This window comes from Malus domestica, chromosome 11 (genome assembly GCF_042453785.1).
Source record: "Malus domestica chromosome 11, GDT2T_hap1".
In the NCBI taxonomy this organism is placed as follows: domain Eukaryota; kingdom Viridiplantae; phylum Streptophyta; class Magnoliopsida; order Rosales; family Rosaceae; genus Malus; species Malus domestica.
This window is the reverse complement of record NC_091671.1, coordinates 34,208,387-34,227,379: the sequence shown is the minus strand read 5'-3', so window position 1 is coordinate 34,227,379 and position 18,993 is coordinate 34,208,387. Positions and strand designations below refer to the sequence as shown.

General features: G+C 39.2%; 1 protein-coding gene and 1 long non-coding RNA gene across 5 annotated transcripts; one reads left to right on the top strand and one right to left on the bottom strand.

Moving 5' to 3' along the window:
• Positions 1 to 546: 546 nt before the first annotated feature.
• LOC103413292 (probable ubiquitin-conjugating enzyme E2 26) lies at positions 547 to 6,446 on the top strand. 3 transcript variants are annotated; one of them, XM_070807404.1, is made up of 8 exons: positions 547 to 834; positions 921 to 1,044; positions 2,016 to 2,156; positions 2,276 to 3,283; positions 3,374 to 3,437; positions 3,695 to 3,834; positions 3,913 to 4,224; positions 5,801 to 6,446. In XM_070807404.1, exons 1-8 carry the CDS (start codon positions 791 to 793, stop codon positions 6,107 to 6,109), a joined length of 2,142 nt encoding a protein of 713 aa, XP_070663505.1. In that variant the 5' UTR covers positions 547 to 790; the 3' UTR covers positions 6,110 to 6,446. The 3 variants fall into 3 exon arrangements, with proteins under 3 accessions (XP_070663505.1, XP_008349988.3, XP_008349990.3); XM_008351766.4 differs by having other exon boundaries at positions 2,267 to 3,283; XM_008351768.4 differs by lacking the exon at positions 547 to 834 and having other exon boundaries at positions 842 to 1,044; positions 2,267 to 3,283.
• Positions 6,447 to 13,731: 7,285 nt separating this feature from the next.
• On the bottom strand, positions 13,732 to 16,432 carry LOC108172966 (uncharacterized). Of its 2 annotated transcripts, XR_011572653.1 has the most exons (5): positions 16,187 to 16,376; positions 16,031 to 16,103; positions 15,800 to 15,951; positions 14,896 to 14,954; positions 13,791 to 14,072 (listed from the first exon to the last, which is right to left on the bottom strand). It is a non-coding gene; the product is annotated as an uncharacterized lncRNA (long non-coding RNA). The 2 variants fall into 2 exon arrangements; XR_001789553.3 differs by lacking the exon at positions 14,896 to 14,954 and having other exon boundaries at positions 13,732 to 14,072; positions 16,187 to 16,432.
• Positions 16,433 to 18,993: the final 2,561 nt, after the last annotated feature.

Below are 18,993 nucleotides of genomic sequence, written 5' to 3'. Positions count from 1 at the left end.
GCTGCAAAAAATACATAATTGTTACTTCTTATAGAAAACAATTCAAGTGTTTTTAGAACAAAAAAAAAACATTTTCTAAAAACATTTCAATAATTTTAAAGCTACTACCAAACGAGCCATAATCAAATTTAATGCCTTTGTACAACTGCAAATGGTGTTCTAGGTACTAAAGAAGAATTGGAAAGCTGAAGTCAAGAAAGCAATTTTTTAATACAATACGATATTAGCTACACTAACGAGTAAGAAAGTCAGCTAAACCTTACAATAGACTAGTCATAATAATTTGATTTAAATTTAAGATATCTTATTTACGAGTAAATAAAAAAAATTACTAGAACGTAGAATTAAGTGAGAAGTTATTAGATTGTTTTAAATGAATCGTATATACCATATGATGCATAAAATAATAAAATACGTTAACCTAATTCGCATGACATTATTTTATTGAATCAAACGCTGTCATTTTACTTCTCCAAAAACAGCCCAAAGGCTGTGGTTTGTGTGTGGAGGAAGCAGGGGTATAAATGGTAATTCGAGGCGCAAAACGTGTAATATGATAGGAAAGGGAACACTCCCACTCACGCACACACAAACACACTCTTTTGGTCGTCGTCGTCGTAATTTATGTTGATCTTCCTTGACAAGGCGCGAACCCATTCTGCCAAAACCCAGCCGCTGAGCCTCCGAGCCGCCGCCGGTTTTCTCAGCCGCTGAAACCCCTTTTATTTGGTTGCCCTTTTGCTTTTGCATCTAAAACAAAACCGACTTCAAGTCAGAACAGCCGCTCCCAATGGAGCCGCCGCCGTTACATATAAAAACACCTCGGAATTCCAAGTACTTACTCTCACTCAATTTTCAAAAGAACAAAACTCTCTCTCTCTCTCTCTCTATTTTCTCTAATTTTCTCTCGCTCCAAACAGGAAGAAGCGTTTGTCTTCCGATAGCGGTTCTGGGTGCATGGATTCCGAGGACGTCGTAGAGATTTCGCCTCCGGCTACTCCGATTACCCGGGCCCCGAAATTTCAGAAGCTCAAACTCAAAGAGGTACGATTTCTCTGTCGTTTGATCAATCGATAACTCAATCTTCGATGGTTCTTGTGATTTACCTGGTTCGATCATGCACTTGTGATGAGATTAGTATTTTTGGGAGCTGGTAATCTGCTTTGATTGATCAAGTTACCGTCTTGATCACTGATCACAATTCAATTTTGGATTTTTTGGTCCATTTGATTTCGGGCTAATACGAGTTGATTGGAACATTGGTATAAAATCTTGGCACTTAATTGCCCAATTTTTCAAATTTTTAGTTAATTTTGTTCTAGGGATTTTTAGCAATTTGTTTGGTTATGGTATTCATTTGTTCCTAATTTCCTGAAAGATTGAAGTTTTTTGGGGTATTGCTAAAGCATTGTCACAAGCTCATTCACTGCACCCGTTGTTGTTTACAATTTTGAACAATTTATTGGCAGTCCTGTGTATAATGAGGACATTGAGCTTCCGTTCCGCGTTATCAGTTTGCCTTTTGTTCAATTTCCTTCCCATGATCGCATGCATGGCGCCGGGTTTACTGTAACCATCATCTATGTTTTTCTGGGCCCGATGAAGGTGTGCCTTTGCAGGCATTGCCTTTTTCCGTTTTATTCGATGACTTTTACTGGTTATAATCGTATAAATATAGATTTATAAGAATTGAATACATCTGTTGCTATATAGTGTTCAAGCTTGGTGATGGTTACAGAATTAAAATCAAGCATTTCAGTTTTCAATTGAATGTGGTTCTCATACTTTGTGAAGAGGTTTTCATGTCCTACTTTTGTGCTTATAACCCCTATTCCATCCAAAGTTTTTGTTCCTCATTTGTATTTTGCAACTAATTGGTAACATTTTTGTAGGATGCCTTTGTTTGTTTGTTTGTTTGTTTGTTTTTTTTTTTTTTTTTTTGAATTGTTGTTTTCTGGCATTGGTTGGAATTCAGTCAGTCTGAACAGGTATGTGTTGTGGTTAATCCTTTTTAGGTTCTTCAGTATGATGTGATTGAAATTGACGAAGATGAAGATCCAGTCGCTGCAATGATTATCGATGATAGAGTTGATAGAAGTGGCAAAGGGAAGGCAATAAGAAGCTCTTCAGATGGCTACCATGATCATCAAGATAAGGTGTATTATTGACTTGAATGACACTCTATGGCTGTTGTCATTTTGTTGAATGATAAATATTCAATTGTAGCTTTAGCATTCTTAACATATTTGCATTATGATATTACTAGTATTTTCAGGAAGCTGAGGTCAATAGCTATTTTGGCCCTCCTGGTATGACAACCCCTGGGTCAGCGAATGGGATTGAAGCTGCTAAGAGTTTTGTCCCAGCTAACGTGATCAACTTAGATGGTCATACTTCTGATTTATCATATGAAGATGACGACTTTGCTGATTTTTTTCTTGATGAGTTTATGGACGTCGATGAGTATGCCCAATTGCAAGCCCATTTTGATAATGTGGATATCCCCCCTGGAATAGAGGCACCTATTCCTTGGTTGTCTGATCCTTCTAAAAGTAAAGTTAAATCAATTTCTGGAATTATTTCTGTCGATAAGACATTTCAAATGCAACCAGAGCCTGATCATTTCAGCAAGAAGCCACTTTTTAGGGGTAGTTCAAGCTTGAAGACCCAAATTGATAGTACTGCCCACCCACCTGAAGTGAATCTATCATCAGCATGGAAACTTCCAAAAACTGCCAGGGGTAAAAAGAAACAACCTGCTTTGCAACATCAAGGGAGTGCTCCTAATTTCCCAGTTGGTAAAGAGTCATCAAAGTCTCAATGGCTTTTAGGACTCCAGCCCAAAAAGAAGCTAGCTTCTTCAAATGGTTCAACGAATCACTTTGATGCAATGAAGCTTGGTTCCGAAGCTGACACATCTTCTGCATCGTATTTTCATAACATTCTAAAGAAAAAGGGTTCAAGTGCTTCTTTTAAACCCATGCCCGTTCCTGGGTGGCCTGGGCCCATTTCCAAATTTAATACCATGCCATTTAATTCAAGCTTCTACGATCCATTGGGTTCAGCATATCCTCCTGGGGAAGTAGCAGGTAGTCCTTGGATTCCTAATGCGCAAATTCAGAATAATCTTGTTCCAGGAGGCATTTCAACAAGCCCTGGGAGGAAAATTTCTGCCATGGAAATGGATGAAATTATACTTAAGTTTCAGGGTTTCAAACAATTTGATACAGTTGAAGATCATTCAGACCATCACTATATTAAGCGTGGTTATTCAACAAAGCAGGTAAATTTTGGATGATTTAGTTAATGCAATTATTTTGTTTTCTTTTGTAATTCCCTATCTTATTATGTTTTATTTTTACTCGTTCTGAAGCCACCAAAGAATTGGGCAAAGAGAATTCAGGAAGAGTGGAAGATCCTGGAGAAGGATTTGCCTGGTGAGTTGTTCTGTTTTTTTATTTGGAATTTTCTTTTAAATAACTGTTTTGAATTAATGGTAGTGAAGTTTTCCCATTCTTAGCCTATTCATTTTTATCAAATTTTTGCACCGGTTGTTTCATGATGCTGACTGCTGTAATTAATTGATTTTGCACTGAAAGTTGGAATTGAGAATATATGGGATATAGTTTTTGGATGGTTGTTTGTACTATAGAAACTTAGGTGCACTTACCCCTTTTTTTAATGACATCCACAGATACAATATTTGTTAGAGCTTATGAGACAAGAATGGATCTTTTGAGAGCTGTAATTATTGGGGCGGAGGGTACTCCTTACCATGATGGTCTCTTCTTCTTTGATGTTTGCTTCCCCAGTGGCTATCCCAATGTACCACCGGTGTGTGATAATTCGAACGCTTAGAATTGATTTATATCTGTTTGCATCTTTGGCCTAACTGGGAACTTGGTTATGCAGAATGTTTACTACCACTCTGGTGGCCTTCGATTAAATCCAAATTTGTACAATTGTGGAAAAGTATGCCTCAGCCTTCTTAATACCTGGTCTGGGAACAAGAATGAGAAGTGGCTCCCGGGTGTGTCAACCATGCTACAAGTTTTGGTCTCTATACAAGGGCTTATCTTGAACACAAAACCCTACTTTAATGAGCCTGGATGTGCAAGTATGAATGGTTCAGAAGCTGGTGAAAAGATGTCCGAGGAGTACAATGAGAATACATTCATCCTTTCGTTAAAGACAATGGTGTACACCATGAGGAAACCTCCAAAGGTAAATTTTTTTTTCTTTCTCCATTCTCCTGATACTCTGGACTATGTTCAGTCCTTTTGCAGTGTGAGATTGGTGTGAAGCATTTTAGATTATCTGCTTGGCATTTTGGTTATAGTTTTTGAATAATGATTCATGTGCATCAATACCTGAAACGGAGTAGAATGTTTTTGAAACGTTCAGAATAATCAGACTGAACATATCAATGAATGCTAAGTTCCCTGAAATGTTAAACAAAAATAATCTTGAATTTCTGAAAATGCAAAATTTTCCTTTCTTTTCTAAAACTGTTTCCTCACTGAAGTTTTTTTATTTCATTTCAAACTCATCATGTCGCTCCTTCTGGAATTTGCAGTGTATTAGGAACCTAGGATGATAGGATTGAACTAGGTGTTTAGGGGGAAGTCAGAGTTTCAGAAGTGACTATCTGTAATTTCTTGTTTGGCATCAAGGAAATTTTGAAATTCAAAATGTAAACAGATCTGGAATTAGGGTCATTAACACTGGCTTTAAATTTCCAGATAAATAGTTGTTATTTACTAAATTCCAAGACAGTTAGTGTTTAACAAAATTTCAACAGCAACCCCAACCACCACCACATCTCCACTGTTACCACCCAACCTCTACTGTTGCCGCCACAATTACTAAAACTACTCACTTCTCCACTTTTCTGCTGACGTTGCCACAACCCTCAACCCTGCCCCCACCGATTATCATCACCTCGTTCCCATCACCCTTGATGTCAGTTCCTCCATAACCGCTGCTGCTACCACCCACTGTCACTGCCACCAGCCACATGGCCACCGACACATATCTTTTACATTCCATCATGCTTGATGTCACTTCCTCCATAACAAGAAACTTAACTATTTCTGAGAATAAGCCCATCTTTTAAATATTGTCACTCACTTATCCAAATGCAGCATTGCAGTTTTTGTATTGAGCATATAGAAAGAAAGTGTCAGAGGCATCATTTTTGAGTAATTGGTAGGGAAATGATAAGCACACACCCATTTTAGCATCTCACATACCCCTATTTAAGCCTCTCACATACCCCTATTTAATTCTATCCATTGTTTCAGTTTGATTTATTCAATTCCGATGGCCAGAAATATAGAGGGTGTGTGAGAGAAGCTAAAAGGGTTGTGTGAAAATCACTTCCATTAGAATGATTTTCTATGCTAATGAATGATAAGAGTGAAAACTTCAAAGATCCTGTTTGCCAATTCATTATACAATCAGTTTATTGTAATTTCTGTCCAGAAATTAGAGAATTGCTTTTTTACAAACTAAGCAGTTGATGTTGTCGACTACACAAGCAAATAGCACCTATGAGCGGAAAATATTTGGTGTTATTGACAATTTTTTTTTCTAATGATCATTTTGTCATATTGCCCAGTTAGCAGCCAAAACTGCTGCTTTAGGCAAAATTGGCACACTTCCAGTTATCCTTTACTGTTGTTTTAATTTTAGTTTTCTGTATTTTTGCTTCTGCTAAACTATCTATATTCCGCTGCCCTACTCTGTCCTACGTCATGCAACATTTAAGGTCTCAGTTATAACTTATATCTGGATGCAGCATTTTGAGGATCTTGTCCTGGGCCATTTCTACAATCGTGCTCGTGACATTCTGGTGGCATGCAAAGCATATATGGATGGTGCTCAAGTGGGGTGTCTGGTCAAAGGTGGTGTTCAAGATGTTGATGAGGGTGACAAGAGCTGCTCACAGCGGTTCAAGGGTTCTGTTGCCGACCATCTGCCTATGCTCGTCGCGGAGTTCACAAGAATCGGGGTCAAGGATTGTGAGAGATTCATATCACCAGCAACATCTGAGAACAACCAAACTGCGAGTATGCCTCAGGCTGCAACATCAATGATTTCATGTTGAAAAAGTGATTTTTCAAGACCTCGACTCTTATGTCAAACATCTAAGAGGTGAGATTTTTTTGGTCAAAAAGTTTTAAACTTAATTATTAGAGCGTCTTTCATGGAATCTATCCGGTCGGCGTAAATATGTTTTGGGATAATGTATATAGCATGGATGGGATTGCTCTGAACTGAAACTTCCATTCTGCAATTGTCGGCCCGGAATATAGTTTTACTGAAATGGTCAAGCTGAAAATCCGGCCTGAATTTTCATCAAACTTTTCGGTAACTAATTGTAGAGGAGTAGAAATTCCAGATCTTTAGAATCTTATTATGAAATGAACCTATTTTTCGGTTTCTCTCCTCTCGTCTCTCTCGTCATTTGGCCTGCATGTCATTTGAATAGGGAAGGAAAAGAAGAAGAGAATATGATAGGTCGCTTAAGTTGCTGTGTATTCCGTAGTAAAGTGAGCCGGTACTGGCTCGACACTCCAAAATGGTCATCCCGCTCTTGAAGAAGAAAAAAAAAGAAAAGCGAGTGGAGTGTACGATGACTGACTGTTTTGGTGCCTCAATTCCAATATTTATCTATGTTGTCCCTAAAATTGACATCTCTCCTTACTTTGGTCCCTTTAAATGTACAGGGATGGCATTGCGGGTTTGATTATTATTATAATAATTAAATTGAATGGTAGTCAAAATTGCATGAACTATAGGGGTATTAAGCTAATGAGTCATACAATGAAGCTCTGGGAGAGAGTCATTGAGCATAGATTGAGGCAAGAGACACGGGTTTCGGACAACCAATTCGGGTTCATGCCAGGGCGCTCAACCATGGAGGCAATCTATCTCTTACGAAGATTGATGGAAAGATATAGAGATGGGAAAAAGGATTTACACATGATCTTTATAGATTTGGAAAAAACGTATGATAGGGTCCCAAGAGACATTCTTTGGAGGATTTTAGAGAAGAAAGGAGTACGAGTAGCATATATCCAAGCTATAAAGGATATGTATGAAGGAGCAAAGACCGCCGTAAGAACTCATGAAGGACAAACCGAAAGCTTTCCCATAACTGTAGGATTACATTAAGGCTCATCCTTAAGTCCTTACCTTTTTGCGTTGGTAATGGATGAGTTAACAGGACATATTCAAGATGATATTCCTTGGTGTATGCTTTTCGCAGACGATATAGTGTTGATAGATGAAACTCAGGAAGGGGTAAATGCAAAGCTTAACCTTTGGAGAGAAGTGTTGGAATCTAAAGGTCTTCGCCTCAGCCGATCAAAGACAGAATATATGGAGTGCAAGTTCAGTGCAAATGGAGGCCAAAACGAGTTAGGGGTGAGGATCGGAGATCAAGAAATACCAAAGAGCGACCGTTTTCGTTACCTAGGATCTATCTTGCAAAAGAACGGAGAATTAGATGGAGATCTCAACCATAGAATACAAGCTGGATGGATGAAGTGGAAGAGTGCATCCGGCGTGTTGTGTGACCGCCGTATGCCACTGAAGCTCAAGGGAAAATTTTATAGGACGGCAATAAGGCCGGCAATGCTGTATGGCACAGAATGTTGGGCGGTGAAACATCAACACGTACACAAAATGGGTGTAGCGGAGATGAGGATGCTTCGTTGGATGTGTGGGCACACGAGAAAGGATAAGATTAGGAATGAGGATATCCGGGGTAAAGTAGGAGTAGCCGAAATTGAAGGAAAGATGAGAGAAAATCGGTTACGGTGGTTTGGACATGTGCAAAGAAGGCCTACTGACGCTCCGATTAGAAGATGCGACTATGGGACAGAGGTTCAGGGCCGAAGGGGTAGAGGAAGACCTAGGAAAACTTTGGAAGAGACTCTAAGAAAAGACTTAGAGTACTTGGATCTAACGAAGGACATGACACAGGATCGAGCACAATGGCGTTCTAAGATTCATATAGCCGATCCCACTCAGTGACTTGGATTTTCCAAGTCTCCAACCAAGAAGTTTTCCTCACTCGGGAAATTAAGGGAACACTACCCCAACCTACATGCTCCACTCAGAAAGCTTCAACATACAAGCTTCAACAAAAGAAAATTCAAAGAACTTAGCGAAGAAGGCTTTGGTGTATTTAACACAATACGTTGAAATGAAGGAAAGCTTATTTATTGATATCCCCGATAAGCTACAAATATGTACATATACATGAGTCAAAATAAACACACAAGAGGGAGCCTTCACAAAGGTTGCTTAGGAGAAGTCTCAGCAGTCGGTAGAGCCCCAGAAAGAGAAGGCACCGGAGGGGGATCATTTGGAGCCTCAGTACTGGACAGAACCCTAGAAGGAGGAGGCATCAGAGGTTGATCATTTGGAGCTTCATTACGCGGTACAGCCCCAGAAGACGAAGGCAATAAATGCCTTTGGAACAAACCCACAAATCTCTGATGATCAAGTAAAACCTGACCATCAGTTTCCTTCATCTGGTCAAGCTTCCTTTTCATGTTTGTAGCATAGTCATGTGTGAGCCGGTGCAACTGTTTATTCTCATGCTTGAGCCCTCTAATCTCCTGTTTGAGACTCATCACTTCAGCCGCCAATGATTCAACTTGGCGGGTTCGAGCAAATAGGCGTTGTGCCATATTAGACACAGAACCTGCACACTGAACACTGAGAGCCAGCGAATCCTTAACAGCTAACTCATCAGACCGTTTGGAAAGTAGTCTGTTATCTTTGGGAGTGAGAAGGTTCCTGGCCACCACCGCAGCGGTCATATCATTCTTCATCACGGAATCCCCAACGGTAAGAGGACCAGTTGGGGAGACGAAGGATGGGCGCCATATGTTATCTGGAGAAGGCGGGGCTGCCTCTTCAACAAGGTTCAAGTCAAAACGACGGTCGGAGGGGCCAGACATTTTCAAAGGTGTTGAAGAGAGAAGAGGTCGGACAAATCAAGATCTTAGAAGTGCAAGAATGAAGCTTCTACTGGTGGAGATTCAAGTGTGCTTTGGAACTTAATGCCAGCCCCTATAAAAATCTGCACTCGACGGAGCTTCAGAAATCAAAGAGGCGCCTGCTCAGAAATCGAAGAGGCGTTTGCTTTCTCAAAAGCTGGGCTGCTTAGAGATCACGAGGGTTGATCTCAGAAATCGAAGAGCCGTTTGCTTTCTCAAAAGTTGGGTTGCTCAAAGACCACGAAGGCCGATCTCAGAAATCGAAGAGGCGCTCGCTTTCTCAAAAGCTGGGCTCCCTAGAGACCACGAGGGCCGATCTCAGAAATCGAAGAGGCACCTACTTTTCCAGCCTTGTCAGCACCTGTCACACGCACACTCAGCTTTGCGGAAATTATGGGCATTCTGTCAAAGACTTCTGGGGAAGTAGAAAACACATGAATCTTACTGTTCAATCACCCACTTCCCACACGCAACAATAGCTCATGGGTACCACAGATAACTTTGCCAAAGTTCTCTGCCAAAGTTGAGCACGTGAAGCTTGCAGCTCCCACTACATCGCTCTGACCAAGAAGGGTAAAAGAATAGCAAAGAAACAGCACTAACAAAGTTTAGACCCATAAATTTTGAAGGTCTAGCTACCATATTATTACCCACAAGGGTAAAGGAACAGTACCACTGCTGGATAATTGGAAAGTCCATGTATGTCAACCTCTGTGCTTCGTGGCAAGGTAGACTAGCAAACATGCCCAACCTTTACTCACATTCGAGAAAACACTCCCAATAAGATTGCTTGCTCCAAAATCGAAGAGGCACCGTCCTCCGAATCTAAAGAGCCAGACTCCCAACATGACTACTTTCTTAAAAATCGAAGAGAGGGTAAAGGAACAGTACCATTGCTGGATAATTGGAAAGTCCCTGTGTGTCAACCTCTGTGCTTCGTGGCAAGGTAGACTAGCAAACATGCCCAACCTTTACTCACATTCGAGAAAACACTCCCAACAAGATTGCTTGCTCCAAAATCGAAGAGGCACCGCCCTCCGAATCTCGAGAGCCACTCTCCCAACATGATTACTTTCTCAAAAATCGAAGAGACACTGCTCCCCGAATCTCGAGAGCCAGACCCCCAGCATGATTGCTTTCTCAAAAATCGGTGAGGCACCGTTCTCCGAATCAATCGAAGAGGCGCTCGCTTTCTCAAAAGCTGGGCTGCTCAGAGACCACGAGGGCCGATCTCAGAAATCAAAGAGGCACCTACTTTTCTAGCCTTGTCAGCACCTGTCACACGCACACTCAGCTTTGCAGAAATTATGGGCATTCTGTCGAAGACTTCTGGTGAAGTAGAAAGCACATGAATCTTACTGTTCAATCACCCACTTCCCACACGCAACAATAACTCATGGGTACCACAGATCACTTTGCCAAAGTTCTCTGCCAAAGTTGAGCACGTGAAGCTTGCAGCTCCCACTACATCGCTCTGACCAAGAAAGGTAAAAGAATAGCAAAGAAACAGCACTAACAAAGTTTAGACACATAAATTTTGAAGGTCTAGCTACCATATTATTACCCACAAGGGTAAAGGAACAGTACCACTGCTGGATAATTGGAAAGTCCCTGTGTGTCAACCTCTGTGCTTCGTGGCAAGGTAGACTAGCAAACATGCCCAACCTTTACTCACATTCGAGAAAACAGTCCCAACAAGATTGCTTGCTCCAAAATCGAAGAGGCACCGTCCTCCGAATCTCGAGAGCCAGACTCCCAACATGACTACTTTCTCAAAATCGAAGAGAGGGTAAAGGAACAGTACCATTGCTGGATAATTGGAAAGTCCCTATGTGTCAACCTTTGTGCTTCGTGGCAAGGTAGACTAGCAAACATGTCCAACCTTTACTCACATTCGAGACAACACTCCCAACAAGATTGCTTGCTCCAAAATCGAAGAGGCACCGCCCTCCGAATCTCGAGAGCCAGACTCCCAACATGATTACTTCCTCAAAAATCGAAGAGACACTGCTCTCCGAATCTCGAGAGTCAGACCCCCAACATGATTGCTTTCTCAAAAATTGAAGAGGCATCGTTCTCCGAATCTCGAGAGCCAGATACCACAGACCACTTTTTCAAAGTGCTCTGACAGAGTTAAAACATGTGAAACTGGCAGCTCCCACTACCGTGCTATGACCAAGCAGGGTAAAGGAATAGCATTACTACTTGTTGTTAGGGAGACTCCTATATATGTCGACCTCCATCCCCAACGGACAGGCAGACCTGCAAAAATGCTCAACCCTTCATCATATCTGAGAGGGCACTCCCAACAAAGCCTTTCGAAATATTCAGCTTTCTTTCCCCCTGATAATACCTCTGCAAACAAGCTATACTAGAGCAAGAATATCTCATATCATCAGGGTTAAAAGCAAGAGTATCCCATATCATGCTTTTTCCCTGTTTTTTCTTTTGACCTTGTTTTTACCTGCAAGACAAGGAGAAAGAGAGCAATCAGTCAGCACTTGGAATCAAGCTTCCAGCCAGGAACTGACTGCCTGGAACCCCTTACCTGATTACTTACCTGGCATTGCTCTCGAGTACTCATCTTCAACATCTTATGTTTCCAGGGAAGATTCCGCATCTGCTTGAGGAACAGATAGGGCAAGTGCGAAGGATACAAGGAAGCATGTGGAGACAAGCGTAACAGCACACGTGCCGATACATCCATTACTCTGTCAAAAGCAAAAGTATCCCATATCAGCAGGGTGGAACGTACTCTAGATTTGATGGACTTGTTTTGACCCTCAAATTCTTCAGTCGGCCTTATACTCTGGAGGAAACCAGAAAACCCTCCAGCTCAGTTCAAGAATAAGCCTGTGGAAAGTTACTTCTTCAAAAGCAAAAGTATCTCATATCATCTCTTCTCATTTTTCTTCTCTTTATCTTTCATGCTGCTGCAGGATGGGGAGAAGGTGAACAATCAGTCGGAGCTCTGATTGCTTACCTTGTCTGTCACCTCTTTCAGCAGACCCCCTAGCTCGGTGACTTGGGGGACTCCTACTACATGGTTTGTGTCGCGCTTGACCAAGCCTGAAACTACAAGTAAGCTTCAAGTGAAATTGATACATTACCTTGTGCATCTCCACCAGTTAAAGATACCACCCCTGGATGGAGGAAGAGTACTTCCAGAGAAGATGCCACATCTACCTATGAGACAGATAAGGCAAGTCAAGACGACACCACACTCCGATACTTAGAAGTTTCGTGATTACGAGATCATTCTCCCACAATATTTCCTAATGTCATTTGTACTAAATCATTCACTCGTACTCACTAAAGGAGAGCTTGAACCTATGTACTTGTGTAAACCCTTCACAATTAATGAGAACTCTTCTATTCCGTGGACGTAGCCAATCTGGGTGAACCACGTACATCTTGTGTTTGCTTTCCTATCTCTATCCATTTATATACTTATCCACACTAATGACCGGAGCAATCTAGCGAAGATCACAAAAAGCGACCGTTTTCGTTACCTATGATCTATCTTGCAAGAGAACGGAGAATTAGATGGAGATCTCAACCATAGAATACGAGCTGGATGGAAAGAGTGCATCCGGCGTGTTGTGTGACCGTCGTAGGCCACTGAAGCTCAAGGGAAAATTTTATAGGACGGCAATAAGGCCAGCGATGTTGTATGGCAGAGAATGTTGGGTGGTGAAGCATCAACACGTACACAAAATGGGTGTAGCGGAGATGAGGATGCTTCGTGGGATGTGTGGGCACACGAGAAAGGATAAGATTGGGAATGAGGATATCCGAGGTACAGTAGGAGTAGCCGAAATTGTAGGAAAGATGAGAGAAAATCGGCTCTGGTGATTTGGACATGTGCAAAGAAGGCCGACTGACGCTCCGGTTCGAAGATGTGACTACGGGACAGAGGTTCAGGGCCGAAGGGGTAGAGGAAGACCTAGGAAAACTTTGGAAGAGACTCTAAGAAAAGACTTAGAGTACTTGGATCTAACGGAGGACATGACACAAAACCGAGCGCAATGGCGTTCTAGGATTCATATAGCCGACCCCACTTAGTGGGAAAAGGCTTTGTTGTTGTTGTTGGTAGTCCAATATCGACTTATCCCAATGATAATTTTTAATCTAAAATATAAATATATTCCTAATTAATTTTAAATAGTAATAAATAATTGGTTCAATTGAATATTCCAGCATCCTAATTTAAGATTGGAAAAAATTCTCGAAAATTCCAAACCAAACCACAAAAATCTCGATCCTAAACTAAAAAAGTTCCAAACCAAAATTCCAGAAATTTTCGGGTTGAAATTCCGAACCAATCTCAATATTTCGGTACGGGATTCGGTATTGTGTACTCAATCTTTCGGTAATCCCATACCGAATTGAAAATAAATAATATATATTATTATGTATTTATATATATTATTATACATTTGAATTGTTGCTAACTACTAGTAGCAATATAATTGGTGTGGTCTAAGGTAGTAACCATAGTCCTTTATCGCCACATTTGTGGAACCTCCCACAAATGTGTCTATTTCTTCAATACGAAATAAAAAAAATTGTATTGCTAGTTTTCGAACATATTAGGTTTGTAAATTTATTTTTTTATTTTTTTTTAGTTTTGGGTTTGTTACTTATAAAAAATTGGTACATTTATACAAAAATGTGGGTACATTTTACATACCAAATTGATACATATAATACAAAAAAAGGAGAACATTTTATATAACAAAAAATGGGTACATTTTACATAAAAAATGGTACTTAAAAAAAAAGGATACATTTTTCATATAAGAAAGTGGTACATTTATAAAGAATAATGGGTACATTATAAATAAATTATGGATAGAAATAAAATGACACACCCCGTCCCGAAGGAGGGCATGCTGGCCGTCACGTGAGAGTGACGTAACCATTTACATAGTTCGGAAGCTTTAAAGAATACAATTACTAAGATATATCACCCGAGGGTGAATCCCCCTTTTGTGAATTCTGTTAGAACACCGTTGGATTCTTCGTGGCCACCAAAGCTCTGCTATCTAGAACCTGGAGGGGCGCAAAACAAAATTGAGTGGGTCAATAAACAAAGCTTTTCGAAAATATTTCATTTAAAACATTTCTAACCCCTCGCCGTAAAACCTGTATACTTTCCCAGAAAATAGTATATAAACATATATATACACATATCAACAAAACTCAGCTCACCCTCTATCAACATAACATCTCAGGAAGAATATACCATGCCATGCCAAAATATACTAAGAATGCATCAATATCAATCAGGTGAAATAATAAATCTACCGGAGACCCTACAATGGTCCTGTACGGTTGATTCTATAGCTCAACATCCCACTCAGCCGGAGTCACCACAGTGACCTATACGGCCCAACTCTGCACGTCACTCGGAACTACATATGGTAGTCTGTACGATGAAAGGTGTATAAATACGCTCTAGTGCTTCTCTCATCAATCATCAACGCGCATAACTAAGGTCACCCACTAGTCGGAATCACATCTAGTGATCTATACGACTAGCATGTCGGAACCCTCACATGGTCTGTACGACATCCACCTACTTGGATCCAAGACGAGCGTGCAGTGTGGTGAATAATAATATAAGCACTAACACCTGGGTGCAGGTTATGAGCTTTCAATGCAATTCATATAAAATAATTCATCTGAATAATAATAAAACTCACCTGTGCGTCCACCACGTCAATTGACATATATATGCATCAATTATCAAACTAAATATCTCAACAATTGCATGCATGACAATTTGACAATTTAAATCATATTTTCAAATAAACGCATTTTCTGGGAAAAACAGTAGTATATAGGTAATACGAAAACAAAATTGCCCACTCACTTGGAGTTTGCCCTACAACTCCCTAGCATAATACGTCAAGGCGTCATGACGATCGGCGCCTAAAACAATAATCAAATCCAACCTCAGAATTCATATCGATAGAATATAAAACTTATATAAAACACGTCACTATGCAGTTCGATCATGAAGATCTGCAACTCAGATATCAAATCCATAACTTCCAGAGGTCTACAATATATCCCTAGAACAACATCCTAAAATTTCCTTACTAACCAACGGTCGGATCTCCGTCAATTATCAAAACCAAGTGACGGTTAACATTCTATATTATGGACTTACAACTCCAATTCCGGAAGATCCGTAAATCGGATTCCCAATCCGTAAGTTCCTATAATCCTCAAATATTACGTATTACGACGTATCAAAGTTTGGTGACGATCCAACGGTCGGATCGTCAATTCACATTTTCACCTATATGCGAAATAATTATAAAACGTTATTTTAAGCACCTAACCAACAATTCTTAATAACTTCTCATACGGTGCTCAAATTGGGTATATGAATACACCACTGTAATCTACACAACCTCAGGATCATCCCCAAAATTTTAAAATAATTTTTGGGTTCCCCACGCGTCGTCACACGCACGGCCAGACGCGCCCCCACGCGCGGCCATGTGCTCTGCACATTGACAGTGTCAATTGACGCCGTCAGGTATATTTCGGGAATATTCCATCTAATCCTAACAGAAACAGTCAATTTTAACTAACGGCGTCAAAATTGACGGAATATTCATCGTCTTCAACCTCCAGCTCTGGTGACCGTCGCTGGAGCCGGAAACTGGGCATTTTTTTTTAAAACTCTTAATCTCGCTCATTTTTCAACCAAAATCTACGTAATTGGTACCAATTTGAAGCTTATGACATGCAGAATCACGATATACCTGTCTCGAGCTTTGAAATTTACGAAAATACTTCGGGGAGGTTGAAACTCCGACGACCTCTGCAAAATTTCGAAACTGGGCTTCCCGTGGACCAATTTTTACCAACGATGCACTCCGAGCATCGTGAGGACCTTCTTGAGCTCGATATGGTCCTAAAACATAAAAACTCAAGGGTTTAAGAGTATGTGAATAGTGACTAAATCGGGAATTGGAAAAACTAGGGTTCCTTACGTCCAATTCCTGCGATTCTTCATCTCCGAGCTTCGTAGGAGTGTCTTAAAGCTTTCTACAAGCTTGTAGCTTCCTGAAATGTTCATAATCACGTCCACATGAACAGTACAAAAAAATTGGGGTTCAGATTTCACAAGCTTTCGAAGGGTTCCTTACCTGAAAATGGTACTACTCGACTCGCAAGGACACAAGGAACACGATGGTGCCTTCAAAACTTTCGATCTGACACGTTCCAAAGGGTTTTGGTGTCTATCCGTACAATGAGAGAGAAGGGGGAGAGTGAGTTAGAGAGAGAGAAGCACGGGAGAGAAGAGAGAGAAAGGGAGATGTGTGGTCAAGGATTGGTCCACATCCATAATTTTAACCACACAAATACCACAATGAAATTCAACATCCAAGTGCAAAAATCGTCCTTTCACACCGTCCATAATTTATTTCCGGGACAGGCTGTCACATAAAAGGTTAAAAATATTGTGACTACAAATAAAAGTTAAAAAAATAAGGGACAAAAAGAAATTAATATATGGGTACAAATTAAAATTTAAAATAAAATTGGTACAATTTAAAAAAAAAAAAAGGTCGCAAACTAAAAATGGTAGGTTTTGGAAACTCTCTTAAACTCATTTCAAGTCATAAGTAGTAGGTTTTGGAAAATAGACCACCTCTTTTGTCTGCTTGTCCAATTAGTCTTTACGGGGGCTTTAATGAAAAAAATTTAGGCTAGGTTTATTTTAGAGAGCTTTATATATAGAGACAATAAAAATCAACTTTATTTAATGAGAAATGCTTAAACTTTAACGAAAGGGATTTTTTTTCTTTTTAAGGGACTTAAATTTTAATGAAGATTTCTTAAACTGAACACTGATATTTCTTAAACTGACTTTTTCTGAAACTGAGAGTATTACACTATTTCTTAAATTGAATACGGATGCTACACTATTTCTCAAACTGAACTATAACTATTTCTTAAAACTGAACATTGGTACGATCATTATTTCTTAAACTGAACACTCTATAACTATTTCTTGCACTGAATACTGATTATTTCTTAAACTGAACATGGGTACTACACTTTCTTAAACTAACTACTTTTTAAACTAAACACTGGCTATTTCTTAAGGATAATGCTAGAGAGATTAAATTTGCAAACCAAATGACGTGTCACCAATAAAAAATTAAACATATTAATTGATATTTAATTAATAATCCAATCATTTGTAACTTACATAATTTGGTTTGTGAATTTAGTTTAAAAAATTTAATCTTTCTAATATTATTTATTCTTAAATTGAACATTGGTACTACATTATCAGTTGAATATTTTAGCATCCTAATTAAGACCGTCTGATTCTTGATGACTGAATTTGTAACTTTATGGAATATGGATGACGTTTTGCAGTTGGAATTCAACGAAACGTAAATTATGGAGTCAAAAAACAAAGAGGAAACTTTCTCTTAAACTCATTACAAGTCAACAGTGGTCGGTTTTGGAAAATAGACCACCCCTTTTGTCTGCTTGTCCAATTAGTCTTTACACGAGCTTTAATGAAAAAGATTTTGGGCTAGGTTTATTTTAAAGGAAAACTAATGAAAAGGGCTTGAAAACTTTGAGTTTTAATGATAAGGACAAAATAAAGGGTAAAGTAAATAGTACCAGAATTGACTTTTCAGTGTAAAAATGTGGTTTTTCGTTAAAGTGAACAGTACCGGATGCTTTTCGTTAAAGTTCCCTTATTTTAAGGGACTTTATATATAGAGACAATAAAAATCAACTTTATTTAATGAGAAAGACTTAAACTTTAACGAAAGGGACTTTTTTTTTTTTTTAAGGGACTTAAGTTTTAATGAATCTTTCTTAAACTGAAAATTTATTAAACTGAACACTGATATTTCCTAAACTGAACACTAATTAAGAAAAAGTTTTTATTCTTTTTCACTTTTGTGGTAGGATACATGCACTTTGGATTGACGAAGACTCATTATATATAGTAAACCCACGAATCTATTAATATGAATTTTGGTAGGTCTTAGTCTTAATTGAGATTATTGCTGTTGTGAAATTATATGTTCTCAAATTGAAGTTCATCCTGACTACGATTATGATGACAAATGGGGTGTGCACAACACAACAAGTTTTCTTGTTCTCTCCTGGAAAATGAAATGCGAATTAAGAACCTGTTTTGTGATAAATAAGAGTATTAGTAGACTGATAGCTTGCAAGTAATTTTGTATCGGAAAAGGATCCGATCCTAAGGATTCTAGAGATTTCATGATTAAAACTATCTATCATATATCTTAAGGTTTATCGGATATCTTACGATCAACCATTTCCTTTTCTACATTTTCTTGCTTTATCGTGTTCTTTGGTTTGGTTCATTTTTCCAAGTGTAGGTTGACATTGACTTTGTGGAGTAACGACTTTGTCTCCTTACCAAGTCCTTCCTTTTAAAAGCTAAATGTCAACATCGTCTTATCGTCATGACTTATGAGACAGACTTGGAAGTCTTGCAATACTACATTTTCCAAGTCAATGAAGACTAACAACAATTGATTGGATAAAAAATGATAAACAAACCAAAACGTAAAATACAATTTTGATCGTAAATTGAAATAATTTGGTCATAATTTTGATTTATTTCTTCTTTCTTATGACAATTTTTTTTGTCCGTTAATATGTTACAACGAAGAACATGAGGAGGATACGAATCGAAAAGTTGAAGAACTTTGCAAAAATTTATAAAAAGTTGGGTCTTCATTGCTAAATGATTTCTTAGAATAAAGTGATACTTTGAACTTTCTTCCCGGTATTATTGTAGGAAAGATCACATCGAGAAGACTTTCGGGCAACTAAATTGACAGAAATTAAATAGCAAACTGACCCACACTAGCAAGAGGATCTGCGAGGAAATTAGCTTCCACCGCTAGAGAACTATCCCAATGCTAATGGTTGACCTGGTACACAC